General features: G+C 36.0%; 1 protein-coding gene across 2 annotated transcripts in view; it reads right to left on the reverse strand.

The window, feature by feature from the left end:
• LOC149788928 (serine/threonine-protein kinase nekl-3-like) overlaps nucleotides 1-20114 on the reverse strand; it is a 63964-nt gene extending 43850 nt beyond the window's left edge. Inside the window, exon 1 of one of the 2 annotated variants that reach the window (XM_089975066.1) lies at nucleotides 19947-20114. In XM_089975066.1, the coding sequence (XP_089831192.1) occupies nucleotides 19947-20051 (105 nt within the window). In that variant the 5' untranslated portion in view covers nucleotides 20052-20114. Of the gene's footprint in view, nucleotides 1-19926 lie in introns of both variants that reach the window. The other variant, XM_089975067.1, reaches the window with a different exon arrangement.
• Between the last annotated feature and the right edge of the window lie 2810 nt (nucleotides 20115-22924).

Here is a 22924-nt window from a genome sequence, read left to right on the forward strand (position 1 = left end):
AAGAGAGATTGGCTATTTATATAAATACATGTGTTTGAAATTTGCTGAATGATTTATTTCAATAAGAAGTTTATCTTCCTAATTTAATGTAATATCACAATTGTTTATGAAATTGATTAAATTATTTGTTTTCATGTATGGGGTCTTGTGTCATTTTGTTCTATATGTCTGATTTGATCTCTGTTTATTCTATCTGTAAGTTTCACCCTTTATTTTAATATTTACTCGATCCGGGCAACAATACTGAGGGCAATCACCCTCTATATAATGATAGCAAAATAGATCAGACACCTTGTAAGAAAGAACAACCTCACCACCACCACCCAGCAGGAACCGCTACATATATGCAGATATACCAAATGGTGTTGTTACATATATCTGATTTAATTCATATTTAATTTGATTTAATTGTTTGTCAGTTTTAAATTTTGTATTCTATTATATGCTATTATAATGTAAATTTATTCACTGGAGATGATATTTTTTCAGAAAATTGGTTGACCTGAATCATTCTTTTCATAAACACCAGGTGTTGGCCTGGATGCTGACCTTGATTCAAAATTAGTAAACAAAGTTCTATTTTTATTTTAAAATGATTGGTTGTTGTCAAGGTCATGATGGGGCTTTGGGTTTAAGATGTAAACAACTTTTATATTTTTTATTTCTTAGAGAAAATTATTGGTCTAATCAAGGTCATATTCTGTGTACGTGATGTAAACATGATCACGTGCCCCCCCCCCCCTTCTGTTTTTGCAATTTTGAAACTGCATCATATAATACAATATAACCTTTGTTTTAGAGACAGAGATCTCAGTTTGAGGCTTTTTACACTTGACGTTAGTTTTGTTGTAGCCAGATTTTGAGCTATAATTTTCTTCAGATCAGTTGGATTTAAAAAGGATTAATTCTTTTTTCTCTGGAAATATTTTGAGAAGTGCTCAAACAGAAATTTTGGAAAGACATTGCTTACAAATTTAATTTGGATTTCCAACACCAGAGTGCCATTATTTGTATTTCTGCAAGGAAATGTAGATAAGCACAGTACTGACTACAGCATACATCATCGTCATCCATCTTGGATTTTCCATCAGGATTCGAACTTGAAATTATTAGAACATTTATTAGTAGGACTTTTGAATTTTTATTCGTAGATTATTCTTAGATTAATTTTGGATTTGATTCTTGAAACTGCAAGTTCTTCTGCTTTTTTCATTTTTCCAGAATTTTTCCTCGTAAATAAATTATTTGTTAAATTTTAAAAAGCTTGCTGTTTTCACTCTTTCTATTTTACTATTTATTCGAGCCTAAACACGTAACAGTGTACTTTAAACAAATTATGAAAGGACAGGATTCAATAAGGGCCAATTTTGGTCTCCAAATTAATGATAAATTGAAGTGTTTGCAATAGTATTTGGTATGGTCATGAGTAGTGAATGGGGTCGGTCTAAGGACAAGGGGACTTACCATTTAAAACAGGGTTGGGTCACTCTGGGGACTATGTAAATTTAACATGGGAGATATTGTTGGGTCACTCTAGGGACAATGGGAATTTAACATGGAAATAGAGTTTGGGCTTGTCTAGGGACAAGGGGAATTGAACAGGGGAATAGAGTTTGGGCCTGTCTAGGGACAATGATGGTAGACACCAAGCGACAATGGCGATCCGTGTCACACAACACTTTTCAAAATGTATTATTAGAGGTTTGTTCTAGCGATCTGCACGGTTAAATTAATGGTTTATGCCAATGGTTTCTATTTGTAATTAAATTTTTGTACAAACGATATGTATGTAAGCGAAACTAACACACACACACACACACACACACACACACACGTTACTGCATTGGGTGACAATAGAACGGGCAGTACTATAGTCTGGAGTGTTTTGAGAAATTGGCAGACTTAACATTACATTGGAGAGAGAAAGAAAGAATGGTAAAGAAAAAAACGTAGGTCACCATTTTTGGTTTGTTATTTTTTGCGGTATTATAGGACAAAGATAACTAAGACATCCTCACATTCATTGTTTTCATTCATTCATCAGTTTTATAAAAAAAGGTATTGTGATATCTATTGTCAACTGACTGCTTAACATTTTGCTGTATATCTCAAATTTAAGAGATGTCCTGTGTTTCGTAGCACACGCGACTAACAATGTTGAAGAGCTTTCACAAATCTAAGGCGGGGAAGAAAGCAGCTTCTTCTTCCCTCTACGTGGATTTTATGTATGGGGTTTATGTTTTTACATCTCACCTCTGTGTGGATAGTAGTAAGGATTTGTATTCTTCCTCTTTCATGTGTAGATAGTATATTTGGGGTTTGTTTTTTCCTCTTCCCTCTTTGTGTGTGTGTGTGTGTGTGTGCGTGTGTGTGTGTGCGTATGTCTGCGCGCGTACGTTGTTTGTGTGTGTTTGTGTGTGTGTGTGCGTATGTCTGCGCGTACGTTGTGTGTGTGTGTGTGTGTATTGGTCTCTGCTTGTCCCTATAAAACTCACTTTATCCCTATCAAATACACTCTACCTACCTACCTACAGTAACGCGTATTCAGGTCAGCCACTTGCAACACTCTTGCCATTTATCCCTTAGTTTCCAGTACAGTGACATCACTAACTCTGGAAATTTTGAGACTATAAATATGGACTTGGGGTTTTCCACAGGTTGTAGCTATACATATGTACTAGAGTTCATAAACAGGAACGTCACTCAAGCTGAGGCTATAAAAATATAATGGGGTTTTCCAAAGGAATAACCCGCAAGTTGTAGCTATAAATAGATAGTGAGATTTCATAGGAATTTCAGCTGATTATAGCTATAAAAAGATACATGGGTGTTTATCCACGATCGTCACACAAGTTGATATTGTAAGTAGTTACTAATTTTATCCATTTTAGTCTAAACCATTATAACTTAATTTTCGGGGATATGTTTATTCTCCTTTAAATTCTGGGACAATTTCGTCATTTTAGCGTTACATTTATTCACATCCATTTTGGCGTTGAGCTTTTCCTTGATTATAGCTATTTACAGCATCATTACAATTATGCAAATTTTTGAACACCCCAGCAAAATTTCAGGTCTTGGTAATCCTTTATATATAAATCTCAGGCTTGTACTAGTGTATGTCTGTCTCTGTCTCTGTTGTGTTTGGCCCTCTACCATCATTGTCCCTAGACAGGCCCAAACTCTATTCCCCTGTTTAATTCCCCTTGTCCCTAGACAAGCCCAAACTCTATTTCCATGTTAAATTCCCATTGTCCCTAGAGTGATCCAACAATATCTCCCATGTTAAATTTACATAGTCCACAGAGTGACCCAACCCTGTTTTTAATGGCAAGTCCCCTTGTCCCTAGACCGACCCCATTCACTTCTGTCATGCCATATCCACTATGTGCCGATTGCAATATATCTGGTCATGCCATATCCACTATATGCCGACTGCAAGATATCTGGTCATGCCATATCCACTATATGCCGATCGCAATATATCTTGTGTTCCTAAAATTGTATTCATGGCTGGAAATTGTGATTATCTTTAGTTAAATTTCGTACGTGCATAGGTCATATATTAAGATACTAAAGAAGGTACAATTGCATAGGATCTGTAAATAGATGCTTACGCACGTGTTGAGAGTTATTAACGATAAAACTATTAGCAAATATATCAACAAGTTTCTGGCTTTTTCCCATTGGACAGGTCAGCCAGGTGGTATCTTACAAGAATTAAGTTAATTTCCATTGGATGGGTTAAATCATTTGAGTTCTTTAACGATGTTGGAATTTTGTGATTTATCACGATGGAATAGTGATAATATACGTGCGTCGAGCCTTTCCTCTGTGTATACATGACTCGGACTGGGCAGTTTTCTTGTTCTGTGTTCTTGTAACATTAAGTCTACAAACATATTTTATATTGTATTTATATATTATTTGAGAGGAAAGACGTTTGTTTGGATTATTCCGGGAAAAAAGAAAGTGCTCATTGGACAATATTTTATTTTGGAACTTATGTCAGGTATTAGAAGGAGTTATGGATGATGTCATTTTGACATGTCAAGACTGTTGGCGGACCAGTATATTCTTAGATTTTAAATTTATACTGAACATGTTATTCTTTTGGACTTTAAATGCACATTTTCAGGATTATTTTGGATTCAGTTCATAATACTGTACGTTCCACTTACAGTTTTATTTCATAACATCGATAATAAAATTGTTTGTTAAGTTTTACAAAACTTGCTGCTTTTGCTGTTTTCTTTTATTTAATTTATGACCATATAGTTTAACATTGTACGGATCAAAATTTCTTCAAAAAGGTTAAGTTTCAACAGTTACCAATTTGGTATTCAGTTGGTTTATGTTGCGGAAACGTGATCCTACAATTCTCCATACATGCTCTCTCTCTCTCTCTCTCTCTCTTGATTTCTTTGGTACAATGTTTCAAAAGATTCAAGATCATTCTTGAATCTGTGTAATAAAAAAATTATCTGATAAATTTTTGGTTTTTCTAAAGATTTAATAGTGCAGAGTAAACTGTTGCTAAATTCTGTCAAATTATCTTTCATACCCTCAAAAGTGGCCTTGAGAAACAATCTTTAACAAGACACTCAATGTAGCATAGCATGTCTTACAGTGCTTTGGAAAAAGTGTTTATGTCGAAATATCGTATTAATTCCGAGTTTTAGTCATCAAATCCTAGATTTATCCATACTAGATTACGACATAATGTAAGCTCGTTAAAAGCCGATCCATAAATTGTTCAACTAGTTGACATAGCTTTTTGTTCCTGCGGTGGGATTGGAACCACTATGCATTTCTTTATGTTTTGTCCCAAGTACAATAGACAATGAACTGAGCTGATGAGAAAATTATTTTCGATGTCATACGCAACTATTAGCTTAGATTTACTGCTCTGGGGAAAGGGCGATGCAAATAAATACTATAGAATTCTACAAAATGTATGCAAATGTATAACTAATACCGGACGATTTAAATAACTCGTGAATGCCATCGATGTGCTCTCTCTCTCTCTCTCTCTCTCTCATAATTGCTCTTTATTAGTCATTGTTATCACCACTTCGGGTGCGTAGTGGTTAGAGCATTCATCTCGGATGCGGGAGGTCGCGGATTCGAACCCCGGCCGAGTGAATGCCATCGATGCTCTCTCTTTCTCTCTCTCTAATAATTTTTCGTTATTAGTCATTGTTATCACCGCTTCGGTTGCGTAGTGGTTAGAGCATCCATCTCGGATGCGGGAGGTCGCGGATTCGAACCACGGCCAAGTCATACCAAAGACTTATATAAATGGTACTATCAGCGGCCTCGCTTGGCATTCAGCATTAATAGATTCGTGTTAGGACTGGTCGACCTGGTGTCAGGATAATGTGACTGGGTGGGACATCATGCTACATGTCTATGGCATGATGCCCCAGAGCTTGATATCACTATCAACTGTCACACTGCAGATATTGGGGCGATATGACTTAAAAATTGTTAAAGCTACGTTAAAAATCCACAACACACACACACAAACCCAACACACACTGTTGTCATTTTGAAATAACTTGCAATACTTGTATTATGTAGGGAGAAGGCTAATTTTAAGTTGTTAGAAATTGTGCCCAATCCCATTGCATCATATTGTGACAATACAATTTGTTTAAACAAACCTTTGCTTTGCCACAATATCGAGTTCTTTAACAACCAAAGTCCGTACATTTTATGCTGATTACGAGGCCTTAGGCATTCCATTATCAACTTAGATAGACTAAAAGAAGAAAAATAAAATCAAATTTGATTTTAAAAAATTTAAATTGATAATTATTTACAGCTTGATATGCCTTGTTTACTGTATAGAAGCAAAATTTCATGTCCTTTTTACAAGTTCAAGGTATTTCGATTCACCTTTGGGAAGGATCCAAAATTTAATTTGTCAATAAGTTGCTAATGGGAAGTAAATTTATGTTAAGCAGGGTATAATCAAGCGGAATATATCACATTCCTATTTTCTTAACATTTGATATGATTTAAGATTGTACTAGACAAAATATCTTGGGTTGGTGTGCCGATAAGGGAAATGCATTGGTTATTTCAGTAACTTGGGTTGGTGTGCCGATAGGGGAAATTCATTGGTTATTTCAGCGACTTGGGTTGGTGTGCCGATAAGGGAAATACACTGGTTATTTCAGTGACTTGGGCAAAATGGTAATGCCCACACTTATCGTTGACACACCGAACTAAAATATTTTGTTCAGGACATTCTTGAGTCGTATCAAATGTAACTATAGGTAATATATTCAGGTAGATTGGAACTTGCCAAATATAAACTTTCTTCCTGTTGACAACTTTTGGCGATGGTTTTCTCTGTCTGCTTCCCCATGGTTACTGTCGGTGACTTGGAACACCCTGATACCATGTTGCGTGTATGTTTGTGTGTATGCATGTGCGTGCATATGTGTGTGTTATATATGTGCAACAAATATAACAACAATTGGAAATATTGCTATATTTTCATGAAAATCCAAATATTATTTGTCTGCCTGATGTTGCTTTTGTTTAATCATGCTAAGTTTTCGTTAAAACGTGTAGTCCAAATAGTTAAAAGCTATAAAACAAATTTGAAACTTTACTGAAAACATCCAAAAATGTAATCAGTTCATGTACATATATGCCTAAAATGGTCTGAAAATTAAATCAAGTAATCTACATATGAGAACAAATAAGCCTATACAATTTATTTTGCCTTCTTTAATTGTTTTTTACTCACTCAAGCTAAAAGGTGCCTGTAAAATGAAAAAGCCCAATAAAAGAACAAAGTTCAAAATGTCTTTGAAAAAAATATATGTCTAAAATACAATTAGTGTAACGTCCTTACAGTCTAATGAGGTCATCTATCTAGAGCAATAAATATGCCTATATAGCTACTTTTCTACCTCAGGTGAATTTTGCATACAGTTTAAAAAGTAAATTTAAAAAATAAATAATGAAAAACAAATAACACAAGAATAACTTTAAGGGAGTGATGCTCTAATCCTTCAAAGGGACTAACACTCTACTGGGCAAATATAATTTCCAGCAAATCAAGATAACACCAATTTTCCTTTTAACAGATGAGTGGTGAACCATCTCTGAAATTCTTCATTGATAGCAGCTATTCAAACTACGTGCTGTGGTTGACATAAAAGATGTCACATAAGCAACATTTTCATTTCGAACCAAGCAGACATCGTTATAAGTCTTTTGGTGAAAAGCACATAACAATATTAATTACAAGGAAATAGCGATAGCGAGATTTTCGTAACTGCCATTGTTGCAGATATATTGGACGATTGTACGATTGGCACCATTTTCATTCACGACCAATAAAATAGCATAAGAAGTCTATCGGTAAAAAAACAAAAACAATGTTGATATATCCAACCACTTGGGAGAGTAGAGATAACTCTGTTTTAAAGATGGACAATATGGTAACCATGTTGAGAGTCAGTTTGCATCCATTTTCATTTAGGACTAACTATACACCATAATAACTCTTCTTTTGAAAATCCCCAGTGTAAAAACTTTTTGTAGTGATGGCAAGATTTTCAAGGTGGGAATATTGGATGTCAGAGTCACACCATGCTAATTTAGGACTAATAATATGTTATAAGATGTCCTCTAGTGACAATTCTATCCTGATGTGACTTTCCGTTTTGCCGGAATAACACCAAGACTTTCAAGGTGTTGCCCTGGCGGCCATATTGGATATTAGATAAACACCATTTTCGTTTAGGACCAACTAAGTATATTAAGAGGTCTTTTGGTGACGGCACAATGTCCATAAAACCAGTCATATGGGAGAACCAGTGGACATAGTGGCAAGCATGTTGGAGGTCAGACTACTACCATTTTTATTTACAAGTAAATAGATATAGTAAAATGTCATTGAGTGAAAATCGCATGCTGATATCAAAATCTATTCAGGAGAAGTAGTAAAATAGGAGTTTCAAGAGAGCCACTGTGGTGGCGATAGTGGATGTGTGAGCAGCAGCATTTTCATTTAAGACCAAGCAGAAAGATAAGAAATCTGTTAGTTAAAAGACCTGTGTTGATACTACCATCTTTTCAGGAGGAGTACCGATTACAATATTCTCACAATGAAATCAGTAGCAACCATACTGGATGTGCAAGAGGCACCATTTTCATTTGGGATTAACTAGACATCATAAAAAGTCTTCTGCAGAAAACTCAATGTCAATATGATTTTCTGTTCATCAGAAGTAGCGATACCAATATGTTCAAGGTGGCTGTTTTTGGCGGCCAAAATGGACATTAAATCAACCTATTTTCATTTAGGAACAAGTAGACATCATAAGAAGTGTTTCGGTGAAAACCCCATTTTAGAATGAGACATTTCATATCTAACAAGTGAACTTCCCCATGTGCACTACCCATCATTCTTTTTTCAGGACGTAGCCTTAAAGCTAGTTGGATAACAGTGCGGGATGAGAGGGAATCTGGCAATAACCTCAGATATGTAATACATCAATAAAGTTACCCCCCCCCCCCGGAAAAAAATACATTGTAATAATCAGTAGTACATAATCTATTGTTATTGTGTAGCTTGAATTTGCCAGTCTGGTGTGCGTGCGTGTGTGTGTGTGTGTGTGCTGATAATCCCACAAACTGGTGAAGAAAAAAGGTAGGAATATTCACCCTTACTAAGTGTAGTCTACTTCGGGATGGTATCCGCAAGGGTCTGTTTTTTGCCACTACTATCGCCACCAAAGAAAATATGCCTTCGCTTTGTTGAACCAGTGGGCGAAGGTAGAAGGAGGACAAATTTGTGGGCGACCGCCAAAACGCGGCTTTCATGGCACCCTCCAGAGACGAATAAAATCTACTCATGATGTACCCATGGCTTTTACCTCGTGTGATTTAATCTTCATGAATGAAAGATTCCTATCGGTAAGGGACTGATAAGCTTTTTTGATAGCTATAGTTTTTGATAGTTATGGTAATGCACCTTGAAATTTCAGAAGCTAAAATATCAGCCATTCCCTACCACGTCTGCTTCCCTCTGCCAAATAAAAACATAAAGCCATAATTGAGTGTAGAAGTCAATCCAGATCATCACCATCACAGAAGCGACCGAGCCTGAAAATCACGTGACAAATCCATAAATAAACGAGTCACATAACCAAGACACCAAAGTATTTCGAATGATTGCAACTTGCATTTAGTTGGTCGCTCGTTATTAATGGAACTGCTATTTATCTAACGATGTAACCGTGTAGTTCAAAATGGCTAACTGGCAGTTGACCTATGTGATTCCACTGTGAAATGTCGGATTTAATGAGGAAACATTCATTACAGATTGTCAAACGCCCTTTCAGTCGACCGTAACTCGAGAGCTGCGTGAGATCCCGGCTTTAAGTAAAATGCTGGTGAAATGAGCACCGATATGTAAGGACGGTAGCAAGATCAGTCAGTCATATAGCTTGACGACAGGCAGTGCTAAAATGTTTTATTCCATCGTATCCTCGTAATAAAGACAAGGACGACAATTGATTCTGTTCTTCCCTTCTGTCAAGTCATATTGGATGATAATTCTCACTTAAAGCTTTCACATATTTATAGATTAAATCCAACACGTATACTACATTTTGACTGCTGCTCCAGTATGTACATACTGGCGTATTAAGCTACGTACATTTTTAAATAAATAAATAAATGCCACTGCGTAAACTATGCATCGTCTCAAATAAGACGATATTAGTAATAATATTAGTACCTCAACCTCGCTCAGCTATGTCAGAGACACAACATTGTAGCTAAATACGATAACAGATGAAGGTTGACATCTGCAAAGGTTTCCCCCATTCAAAAGGTTTCCCCCCTTCAAAACGTCCAGGTCAGTCCTATGGATCATATCTCGAGACATGTTTGTGTCTTGCAAAATTGGTTTAGCTGGTCAGAATTATATTTCCTCTACACCTGATTAGTCCCAACGTGTAACTACAATTAGAAACTAGAATCAACCAATTAGAGGAAGGAAATCTAGTGCATATATAATTTTCCTTTCTGCGAATTCCTTGGATGATAACAGTAAACTGAATTTTAAAGATCACAATTTTTGCTATGGGTTACGCTCAGTATCACCACATTCTGTTTACATTCAAGGCGTAGCCAGAGATAAATTGTATTGCATAATGAAGCCAATTTAAAGCACCTCGTGACTGAGGTTGTCTGGTTACCATTTGAATATGCTTCAATTTATAGGGAAGTAGAAGTGAAAGAAAAACTCATTCAAATACACATATGTGTTACCACTTAGTTATTTTCAACTGATTTCGTCGCAGCTATGCAAAAGTTAAACGGTGAGTTCGCGTGTGTTCTCCAACGTCGTAAGATAATTTTCCATTATCAAAACCCTTCAAGAGTGGTGTAACCACATTGGAACACATTCTAAATGAAAATCGGAACATATATGGTATTTCCCCTCAAGTCGAAAAAGAAACCTCAGATGTAATTCGCCGTCGTTAGAAGTATATTCTGAACTAATTGTTTTTGTTCACAAGGCACTATACAGCCATCAGAACACCGTTGGCCTTTTCTGTGTTAACGTTTGTGATGCACTCCGCCCAATGCAAACCACCAAATCCATCAAATTGATATGTATCCATACAACCACATCAAGGTCTATTTCTCGACTTGACGGAAATGGCCAAGCGATGTTCCGATTTTTATTTCTCAGTTTTCTATCCCAGTATTTTTTTCTTCTTCAAAATTTGAATTTATTAAAGAGAATTATGTTACTTCTCATATTTTCTATGTAAATGTACACAAAACACGGCATAACATTGGGAATAAACAGCTGCCGTACACATTAACTAGCCAACAACGTTTGAGCATGAGAGAAAATTTGCTTGTTTCAACCGAATAACGGATATATGTTATTCGAGGTTGAAAAACACTAGTCTTATGTCTTGCATACAATATTCAGAATGGAACTATTCCCGTAAAAATGAACAATGCTGATACAAAACATATTTCACATGTAAAACACACACAACTGCCAATGTAGTATATTCATTACTTCATTTAATTTGCACTTTAGACAGATAAGTAAGTGACGTATTTATTTCTCATTTTAAAACAATCATTATAAATTTAAAAAATAACAAGCCTCGAACAAGATATGCAGATGATAGTATTCGTCCTTAATCAATTAATACAGTTCTGTATTTTGAGATAATAAATATCCTACAGATGTGAATGATAGTAAAACTTAACAAGTGTTCTTAAAAAATGTTCTTGATGAACTTATCAAACTTGAGTTTCAATTTTAAATAAAATTTATATGACAACATTTGTTGTAAAACAACTATACAAGAAATGATAGCCACAGCACTTTAGAAAAGCTAAGCTTGATAAAAACCTAGGATGGTTAACAGAAGTCTAACAATGGCAGCCTAAATTTGCTTTCCTGTTAACTTAGTACTATCATTTAAAATTATATAGTTTAGAAACCTAGTTCCTCAGAGGTGGAGTAGGGAATGCGAGGGGTGGCGAAGAGGATGGCATTTACAGCTTATCTGGTAAATTGACACTGCTAACACCTCTTTGGGCAATTCCTTGACATTTTATTGCATGCAAAGTGGAATGTTTGGAATAGAAAAAGGAAAAAACAAGAACAATTCTTTTCTCATCCACAATCTCTAGAATTCGGTAAGGAGTTTCTCATAATGAGAGCGTTCACATGCCCTTTTAGGGTTAACAAAGTGGGCAATATACACTAACTAATAATAATAATAATAATAATTCGTAATTGATATTTCCTTCCTACTTTCATGCTTCCAAACAAAATAATTCTGATTTAAGCTGGAGTATGCTCTTTATCCTAACGTAGGTTTACATATAACATATATTGTAACACGTTCGGGGTCTAACAGCAGTAAGTTCACTTAAACACCGAGCGAAATATTCTGTTATAAATAATGTTGTACTCGCTGCGCGAGTTTGGCTTGAGGTCATTGTTTCCAATACTTCCTGGACTCACGGTACTAAATCAGTTCCCATAGTAAACCTATGCAAACACCATGATATTAAAAATTCAATAACTTAAAATTTTTGAGTGCTCATGATCAAACCTATATTTATCAGCATAGATGAAACCTGGATGTCAGCTTCTGTGTAGAGGAAAGGATATGAGCCACGGCATTTTCTGGACCTGCATGTGTTTGAAACATGTGCTTTCAATTCCGTATCTAAGAGTCAGGTGCTAATTTTAGTAATGAGTGTTCCAAACTCAAGACTGTTAAAGGACTGAAATTCCATCAATAAAACAATGTCTCTAAAAAACATTCAGTTACAACTAGGATAAGCTCTCAAAAGAATCTTTTTCCTAAAATATAACGTACATTATTAACCAATCCTGGTCAGCCAAACCCATATATACTCTATGTTAGGTTCACCCATTTCCAGGCTGGTTCCCATTTGTCCATATCATTAATACCGTGTGTCCTATATGTATCCTTGATTTTCTTGATTGTCCTAGGAATAGTGGTTCAACACATAAGTAAACAAGGTGAATAGTTCTGCTTGTCAAAGATTACATTTGTGAATATTGCATTATATTGCAAGTTCATCTTCCCCTAAAGACCAATGCATTTCAGGCAACATTTAAATATTTGAGCTTTATTTAAGAAAATCAGAAAAAATATAAAAATAAAGCTGCCTAATAAGAATCATCTATTTTAATATCACCATTTATCGCTCTTCAATTTAATGCTGAAATATATTACCAGCCTTGTAATATTATGTAATTAATGAGTAAGGTCAAGGTGACCATCTATATGTACATGTATTCTTACATAAAAAGAGATTTAAATGACAAAAATTACCTAAAATTCCCCCAGAAGACATATAATTTAAAACTAAAGTAAATGTTAAATTGTATAAATTTTTATATGTGCATCGCTTAGATATAAACCAAATCGCTATACACTCCACCTAACATAGTCAAATGTACACAATATTCCCCCTCCCCACTTCTTGGCAACAGTTGATACATCTGAATATGAGTTTAATATCCTACTGATAGTCACGCTGTGGTTTACAAAAGGTAGTAATTTTACTTGTTATCCACAAATAGAACCATATGATTGCATTTATAGTAAAGTTATTTGCACTTGCATATGTGGAGTCACTGTATTGCTGTGGCTATCTAATTCAGTATCCATAGTAAACCTATGCAAACACTATGATATTAAAAAATTCAATAACTTAAAAAAATTTGAGTGCTCATGATCAAACCTATATTTATCAGTACAGATGAAACCTAGATGCCAGCTTCGCTGTTGAGGAAAGGATACACTGGACAACAAATTTTTACAAAAGTCATGTTACTGAAATAAAATTAGTCAATTCTTATCAATTTTTATGTGCTGAACACGAATATGACAGTCAAATTACAAAATTGGCTCTAGTTTTTTTGTAATCTGCAAGAAATTAATGTTTACATAACGAAATGCATTCCAATAGTAAAAGGTCAACTGTAATAGCCTACCTATAAAAAATCAAGTCATTGACTACATCTTAGATTTCTTCGCCTGTCTCTTGTACAGCTGTTCGGGAGCATCTCTGAGGAGTGTCCAGCAGTAGTCAGCCAGCATTGTAGTGGACCATTTTCCCTGGTATCTTTGTTCCATTGTTGCGATATCTTGATGAAAACGTTCGCCGTGTTCATCACTAACAATACCACAGTTGCTAGGAAAGAAATCCAAATGGGAATGAAGGAAGTGAATCTTTAGAGACATATTGCAGCCAAGTTTCTTATACTTCATCAACATGTCTTCTACTAGTTCCTTATAGTTTTCTGCCCTAACATTTCCGAGGAAGTTTGTAGAAACTAGGCGAAAAGCATTCCATGCTTGTTTCGCGTCACCTTCCAGCAAGTTGTTGAACCGGTCATCTTTGAAAAGCTCTCGAATCTGAGGACCCACAAAAACTCCCTCTTTAATCTTTGCTTCGCTGAGTCGAGGGAATTTTTCATGCAGGTATCGGAATGCTGGCAAAGTCCGGTCAATGGCTTTCACGAAGTTCTTCATCAAACCTAGTTTGATGTGAAGGGGTGGTAGCAAGATTTTCTGAGCCTCAACCAGAGCTGGGTGTTGGATATTCTTCTCTCCAATGGCTACATTCTGCCTGTGAGTCCATTCCTTCCTCATGTAGTGCATTTCCCTTGCTCGGCTATCCCACTCGCATAAGAAACACATGTATTTTGTATATCCTTGCTGCAGTCCCATTAAAAGGGCAACTACCTTCAAATCACCACAGAGGTGCCAGCTGAACTTGTTATACTCAATGGAATTCAGTAGCTGCCTTAAGTTATCGTATGTCTCTTTCATGTGGACAGCATACACTACTGGAATAGATGGAAGAATGTTTCCATTGTGCAAAAGCACAGCCTTGAGACTCAGTTTCGAAGAGTCCACAAATAGTCTCCATTCTTGTGGGTCATGAGTGATTTTTAAAGCATTCATGAGGCCCTCAATATCGGAACAGAATATCAGATTACTTTCCTTTCTGAAGAAAGGCTCCAATTGCTGGTGGCGCTTTCGATATGCAGTAATTGTGACATCTTCTTCTAGAAGATTCCATTGTTGGAGTCTTGATCCTAGCAATTCTGCCTTGTTCTTTGATAAGTCCAAATCACGAATCAGGTCATTTAGTTCTTCCTGTGTTATTCTGTGTGGGGTTGATGATGCACCACAGTGAAAATCTGGATCACTGCATGCTGATGGACCAGGAGAAGAACAGGTCGACTCACCTTTGTCTTCGTCAGATGAATCAAGAGAATATTCTGCTGGAGGTTCTGGAATAGGAAGTCCCTCACCATGTGGAACTGGTCTCAATGCAGACGGAATGTTTGGGTAGACTATTCTCGACTTCTTTCGCTTCGTTATTCCGCCGGAAAGAGGAGGAACCAAGCAGAAGTAACAGTCATTTAGGTGGTTGCTTGGCTCTCTCCACACCATTGGGACTGCAAACGGCATTGATGACCTTTTGCAATTCAACCACTGTGAAAGCTGTGTTGTACATGTAGCACAGCATATATGCGGAGCCCAAGGCTTGTCTTGGTCACCAACCTTGCATCCGAAGTAAAGATGATATGCCTTCTTCACTTGAGAATTGATACTTTTCTTCTGGTTGGCAAATGTCACTTCCCCACAAATATAGCAAAAATTGTCCGCGGTATTAACACACTTTCGAGGCATTACTGTTCTTTATTGTACGTAAATGGATAAAATAATAAGTTTTATGTAACAGTAGCTTGAACTGTCTCGCACAACGTCTAAAATATTTTAAATGCTGAACCTATCTGATTGGGCTTTATATAGTACACTGCTTACGTCAGCTTCAGCAGCCGCCTGGCATTAGTATAATAGGCCTACACATGTATAGTACACTGCTGACGTCAACTTACTTCAGCAGCCGCATGGCATTAGTATTGCATTGCATCAGAAAATGATGCAATCAACTGTGGATGATGTGAGCATGATGGTATTATGCAATGTTACATCATTATTCCGGATGTTGCTGCAGTCCTACTGGAGAAATTTACACAGTGAAACATAGAAAATGAGGTATATGAATATCTTCAAAACGAGAGCCAATACAAATTTTTCACGGTTATATTCGTGTTCGGCACACCAAAATACTACAGATTAGGGCCTTTTCAAGTCAGTAATGATTTCACTGTTGACCAGTGATATGAGCCACGGCATTTTCTGGACCTGCATGTGTTTGAAACATGTGCTTTCAATTCCGCATCTAAGAGTAAGGTGCTAATTTTAGTAATGAGTGTTCCAAACTCAAGACTGTTAAAGGACTGAAATTCCATTTAAAAACCCCACAAAAAAAACAAACAATGTCTCTTAGTACCGTGTGTCCTCCATGGATGTCGAGACAAATATTTTGTTGTCAACTCAAGGATTCTTCAACGCACTAATACCACACATTTAGTATATAATCACACTAAGGGCCCCGCATTCACGAAACACTAATTTCACAATATGTTAACGGATATATGTGATCTTGCTGGGCGTTGGTCCACTATAGCCCCCTCCCCCCGCCCCCCCCCCCCATAAACGATAAGGTCAACGCTCCCCAGGTAATTGACAGTACTAATTACTTCCCGCGAAATCTGTTTAAGCGAATTAAATTTTAAGATGGTTCGTCAATATGTACTCGATCAGGCCCAGCCCTAGGGCAAGGCGAACGAGGCAACCGCCTTGGTCCCCACGCTTTCAGGCAATGCAATGTTTTTGTTTGGGGCCTCGCGCTCATCGCTTGCTGTTTAGGGCCCAGCATGCTGCTTTGGGCACCGCACATCCTAGGGCCGGGTCTGTACATGATTGATAGTTGGAAATAGAAAGTCAACTGATAAAAACAATATATAGAATGAATGATTGATTCATATATTCATACTAGGTATTATGACCTTTATATACTCACTCATCAGTCTAGTCCAGCTGCAAATAAATTATTGGGTTTTATGCCTTATCTGCATTTAAGAATTTTTTAATTCTAGACGTATAACAATGATAGCTAAATTGAATAATGACAGTGGACTATACATGCAGACACATTCAAATTCTGTAGAGTCGAGTCTATATCGTATTTGATCTAAACTATCTAATATTTACTACTTATACAAAATATAGCATGAAACAATAAACAGGTAAAGCTCTCTACAACGCTGTGTAAACAGACCTAATCCAAGACTCGTAACAGGTAAAACAGATAAGCTGTGCTTAAAATCCATATCTTTTTTGTAGTGATGCAGGTATGTTGTGAGCACATGACCAAAATAAAATAGCCATTCTTATTATGAGATCCGTCATTAGTGTACTGTATATGTTGAGATACCTACGTTAACCATTCGAAGCAGACTCAAATGTCGAAACAGACTGATGAATATATCCATCTATCCACATGACCCTTCCTAGCAAATGTATGTACGTACGAACGTGTCTGTCTGTCTGTACGTATGCATGTATGTAAGAAAATGGTATTAACAGAGATATTCTATGAAATATTACGGATATACATGACAAAATGAGATGAAGATATAATAACAATAGTTCTTTTGAATATATATATATATATATATATATATATATATATATATATATATATATATATATATATATATATATATATATATATATATATATATATATATATATAAGAGGAGAGAAAGAGATAGATAGATAGATAGATGGGCACTTGGTAACCAATACGTTTCTGCGTTCGCCTTTACCGAAAACTAACAGATCACCTCTTTTACTGATCGCTGAAATATCACCTCTATCCAAGTGGGTTCAAGTCTCGGATCGGCCAACAAGGATATGTGAGGAAGCTTGCCAGCGGCATCCCACAGGCCGTTGGTTCTTATCAGCGTCTACCTGAGTGCCACCACCGCAACATATTGGCCGATATGTATTGTTACGTATATTTGATTTAATTTAGATTTGATTTAATTTAATTGTTTGTAAGTTATAAAATATTTTTATTTTTAATTTTATTGTATGCCAAAATAATGTAATTTTGTTTACTAAGTGTTTGATATTTTCCAGAAAATAGTTTGATCTTGACTCTTCAGTTGTGAACACTAAAAGCTGACCTAGTTCCCGAACTTAATTCAGATATCAATGAGAGAAGTAAACAACTTTTTATTTTTATCCTATTCTTTGAGTAAAATGATGGGTTTTTGTCAAGGTCGTACTAGGATTACTTGCTTTATACGTAAATACATTGCGAAGGTTCTGGACAGTTGACCTTCATCCGGATATTTGTTTTGCGTTTCGAGTTACTCTGTAATCATTGTTTATAGAGATTTTTCTCAGTCGGCTTAAAAATACTGAGACGTAAAGATATTCTTTTATTGTATCAGTTTGGAGTTATTTTAATGTTTATTCGAATTATTTGGATTCAAAAAGATTAATTTCTTTCCTGGAAATATATGAGTGCTCATATAGAATTCTTGGACAAAGACATTTCATTAATTCAAACACCGGATTATTGTTTGTGAACAACACAGAACTGTAGACATTCCAACACCACAAAGGATAAGTATATGTCAACGCCTTACAACTTGGATTCTTCGTCGGGACTCAAACTTCAATTCATTAGAACATTTTATTATTAGGACTTCTAAAATTTAATTCGTGGATTATTCGTGGATTATTCTTGGAATTGATTCTTAAAAAACCGTAAGTTCTTTCTTTCATTTTTCACAGAGTTTTTCCAGGAAAATAAATTATTTGTTATATTTTTCAAAGCTTGTTGTTTTCACTCTTTCTTTTGTTAGTGTTTATTCGAGCCTAAACACGTAATTTAAGAGTATAGCCTATCGTGTGTGTGTGTGTGTGTGTGTGTGTGTATATATATATATATATATATATATATATATATATATATATATATATATATATATATATATATATATATATATATATATAAGAAAAATCCAGAGATCTGCAAAACACCGCACTTGGGACTTAAAAATATATTTCCTACAATTTCTGCTATTTTTGAAAAGTACTAAGGTCTTTTTAAGCTTGTTGCAGTTTTACAGCCTTGGTTATTATTAACAGTGATTTATCGAGCTGTATTATATACAACCAGCTTTATGGTTGAATTAATATTTTTAGGTCGTTCATTCATATTCATGTATAGAAGAAACATGATGGAACCAGGAAATGAACTTCACAGCACTTTTGTTCTGATATTTTATAAGCGGATTCACCTTACTGACTTGGGGAACCCGGGTGACCGAGTGGTCAAAGGCGCTCTCCGTTACGGATCACTGCCATCTCACCTCTGTCTGCGTCGGTTCGAGTCTCGGATTCAGCCAACGGGTGTGTGTGAGAAAGCTTGCCATTAGCTTCTCGTGGGTCGGTGGTTCTTTCCTGGGTTTTCCACCATTAATACTGGCCGCCATGTATAGCCTATCGTGTGCTGAAAAATTGCGTTAAACCCCACAATAACAACCTTACTGACTGTCTGACTACATTGTTCTATGAAAGCTTCAGCTAGGGGTTGAGTTTTGCTGCTTCCATGTTGGAATAATTTATAAATCAGTCTTAAGTGACTGGTTTTATCAACAGTTTCATGAAACAATATGATGTCAGAGATGACCCTATGAATGGCAGGCATGTACCTAATTCTCCGACTTGTATCAATTGAACTTCGTACGAACTTTTTTTCATGGAATTTATGTTCTATATCGTGCATCATTTTATGTTTGTTGCAATGTTTGATTAAATTAATTGCAAATATAAGTTTCAAAATTTGACATACAATGCACGTAATTTTTTAAAATTGGTATTAGTTTACTGCATTGCAATTATTATCTTGAGCATATATTTACAACCTACCACCGACACAGAATAGGTCCTAAAAAGTCAGCATGTTTTTAAACATCATTCTAAAGATTTGGAGTGCTATACAGGTACAATGTTCGGTATATGCCAGAGAAAAGTCAATAGAGAGTTGTCCTCCGACATGCAACCCTGGAAATTGCACCCCAACTACACACACATAACACCTCCTTCTGGCCTGGCTAGGTAAGTTATAATTGCTTGAGACATTTTGTGCGCGATCATTAATATTTAGTCTACTTTCGTGGTCTTCATTATCCGCATATTGGACTTCAATTTCGCAGTTACATCAGTAAATACATGTGTTTGGAATTATTTATATGTCAAGCAAATTAAAAATGCATCCTCATTTTTTTTCTTGTTCAAGAAAGGGTTTGAGCAAGTAATGCTATGTTTTAACATACTCTATAATATTTGAGGTCAATATCGAATAACCGTTTAACGGTTGTGAAGGTGTAAGGAGAAATGTATACCTGTGTATTGAATATGAACCACGTACATGAACGATAAAAGGAATACCTTGTCGCCGTTATCCTTGGATGTCGACACCAAATAAACCTTGCCAAATGCCCCCTCACCAAGAGTCCTTTCATACAAGAATTCGTCCACTTTATCACCAGCCATTCTTTTCGACTAAAAGATTCCTTATCTGCCAGTGGAGTCCGTAAAAATCTTGATTTGATAAGTGTGATTATTTCTTCCGGGTTCAATACTAGGAATGATTTTAGCTGTGTTTTAGCTTGTATCGGGTGAGTGGGTGGGTCTTTGTACAGCATTTTGCTATTTTAAAAAAAGCAGTTGTCACTGGTTTTGATTGCACCATAGGAATCAAATAGACAAAGTCTTATAAAACAATGTCAAATATAGTAATATACTGACGACAAGAGATTTAATATCAAAACCTTTAAAAATTACACACCATATGTTGTATTATATTCAATTCAATAGCGTAACCTTTACAAAAATCCCTGAAACCTCATCCTCTAAGTTAATCGGAAATATCTTGCCATAAAGTTATAAATTTGACCAAATCATAAACTGAAGCTAATATTTAGTTCAAGATAAATATATATGTATTTAATGTGGGACTCATGTGACTTAAGTGTGAATATGAGAAAATCTCTGTCGGTCTGTCTGACACACACACACACACACACACACACACACACCTCGCCTTTCTAAAATCTGAAATTTGTTTGGGAATTTTAGGTGAACACAGATTATTTGGGATAGAAATTTTGTGCGCGAAGTTACACGTAAATACACGCGTATTTATAAACACCTGAGCAGCAGAGAGGGTGAACAGACCACTTAGGGGAATGGTCACCCTTGTGTTTTACCAAAAAAAATAGTGACCACTCATAGAGGTCAATTACCACGTCTACGATTATTGTTTGTCCCAAACAGAACCGTAGACGCCCCTCTCTGCTGCTATCAATATTGGGAATCATCATCTGAATCATGGGAATCTTCATCTGTTTCATCTTCATCTGAATCTTCGGAATTTGTTCTATGTTTCAAGTAATATTCAAGTTCTGATGGTGGTTTTTCTATTTTTGGATTTATGTTCTTTCTGTGTTTATAATATATCATCAAACTTCTGTATCGATCTCCACCGCAATTTTTGCAAATCTGATATAATCCTCTAACGCCGTTGTTACATCCAACACATCTTCGTGGACCAGCATGAGGATTTTTCTTTATAAGATAATTATGTTTCTTGCAATATTCTCCACGGCACCTTTTGTTGCATTTATCTGTTGTTCCTTGACGCAGCCACGCACAGTTGTTCATTATATTAATGATATCTGTTTAATTAAATTTAATTTTATCATCACCCCTGTTACCCAAATATTTTATGAATACCCACACGATATCTTGTTCTTGGATCATGTAAATTTATTGTTATAAATCCATGCGGAGTAGCTTGCGCTCGTGAGAAGAAATTTTTGAATTTAATTATATCCATGTCACCACCACACCAAGTTTGATGAATATTTCGCAACGTGTGTATGTCTACGCCATTAAACACAACTAAAATGTTGCAGTTGTCTCTGATCACTTTTGGTATTTGTGTATATCGTTGAGTAACATAGATCACGTCTGTATTTTTATGTCTCCCTCGGGAAAATATTCTGGTTGGATTTGATTGTTTATCTAGCATCACATCGTCGTATACAACTAAATTATTAATAAATCCGTCTATGGAATCTACGGATGGTGCTTCATTAATATCGGTTATAAACTCTATGACATCATTATCTTCATCCAGTAATCGCGCGTTTTCATTGAAATCTTTAAGTACATCATAACATCGTTGATCATCAACGGATGGTGCTACTAAATATAATTTATCCCATTTCAACCATCTCATTATCAGATTAAGTAATAATTGCGTCTTACCCGATCCAGATGGTCCTATGATAATCATTCTGATGGAGTTCGGTAGCGCAGGATGGTGTTTAACTGTCTCTCGTTGCCGAGTTGCTGAGAAATCAATTATATCCATATATATTATAACATGAATTTATATTGTTTACGCTGTAGAGTTAAAACTCCAACTGTTGATTTAGCTACGGTTACAACAAAAAACAAAAAAATAGCGTACGGTGGAAAATGTTCTGTATGCGGTAGAAAGAAATTTTCGTTTTTACCTAATAAGCGCGGTGGTGATATTGCTAATTTGATGTCAAAGTTTCCAGGTGCTCCATGGGCTAAATACAGCGGGGAAAAACATCTACCAGGATATAATTATTGCGGTCCTGGTACCAGACTTGATATCAGGCTCGATGATCAAGATCAACCAAAACCAGGCGAGGAACCAATAAATGCTATTGATCGAGCTTGTCATGCTCATGATGTAGCTTATAAAAGTAAAAATCTACAAGATAGGCATATCGCAGATGTAAAATTAATTCATTCATTAAATTCTATAAAAAATAAAAATATTAGAGAATCATTAGCTAATTGGTTAGTAAGATCCTCGATGAAAGGTAAATTAGCGATTGGGGCTGGTAATTAATAATGGAATCAATTTATTATTCACCGAGAGGATACTGGAGAGGCAAAGCAGCAATTGGTAAACTTGCTGATGCAGCATCGGTTAAACATTCTACTGCTAAAACGTGGTTATCTAAACAAGCAATATGGCAAATTTATCTACCACGTCCTAAACAAATTCAGTACTCGTATTTCGATGTCAGTGTTCCTAATGAAGTTCATCAAGCTGATATTCTGTTTTTACCGAATGATACTGTACGTGGAAAAACGTACAAATACGCGCTAACCGTAGTTGATGTTGCAAGTAGATATAAAGAAGCAGAGCCGCTATCGGCGAAAACATCATCTGAAGTAGCCGATGCGTTTGAACGAATTTATCAACGAGGACTCGGACCACGAGGTGGTGGACCACAAGGTGGTCTACGATGGCCACAGCTGCTACAGGTTGATCCTGGCAAGGAATTTCTTGGTCCAGTATCATCGCTGATGAAACAACA

Source organism: Sinohyriopsis cumingii, chromosome 11 (assembly GCF_028554795.1).
Source record: "Sinohyriopsis cumingii isolate HCF-2022 chromosome 11, ASM2855479v2, whole genome shotgun sequence".
Classification (NCBI taxonomy): Eukaryota; Metazoa; Mollusca; class Bivalvia; order Unionida; family Unionidae; genus Sinohyriopsis; species Sinohyriopsis cumingii.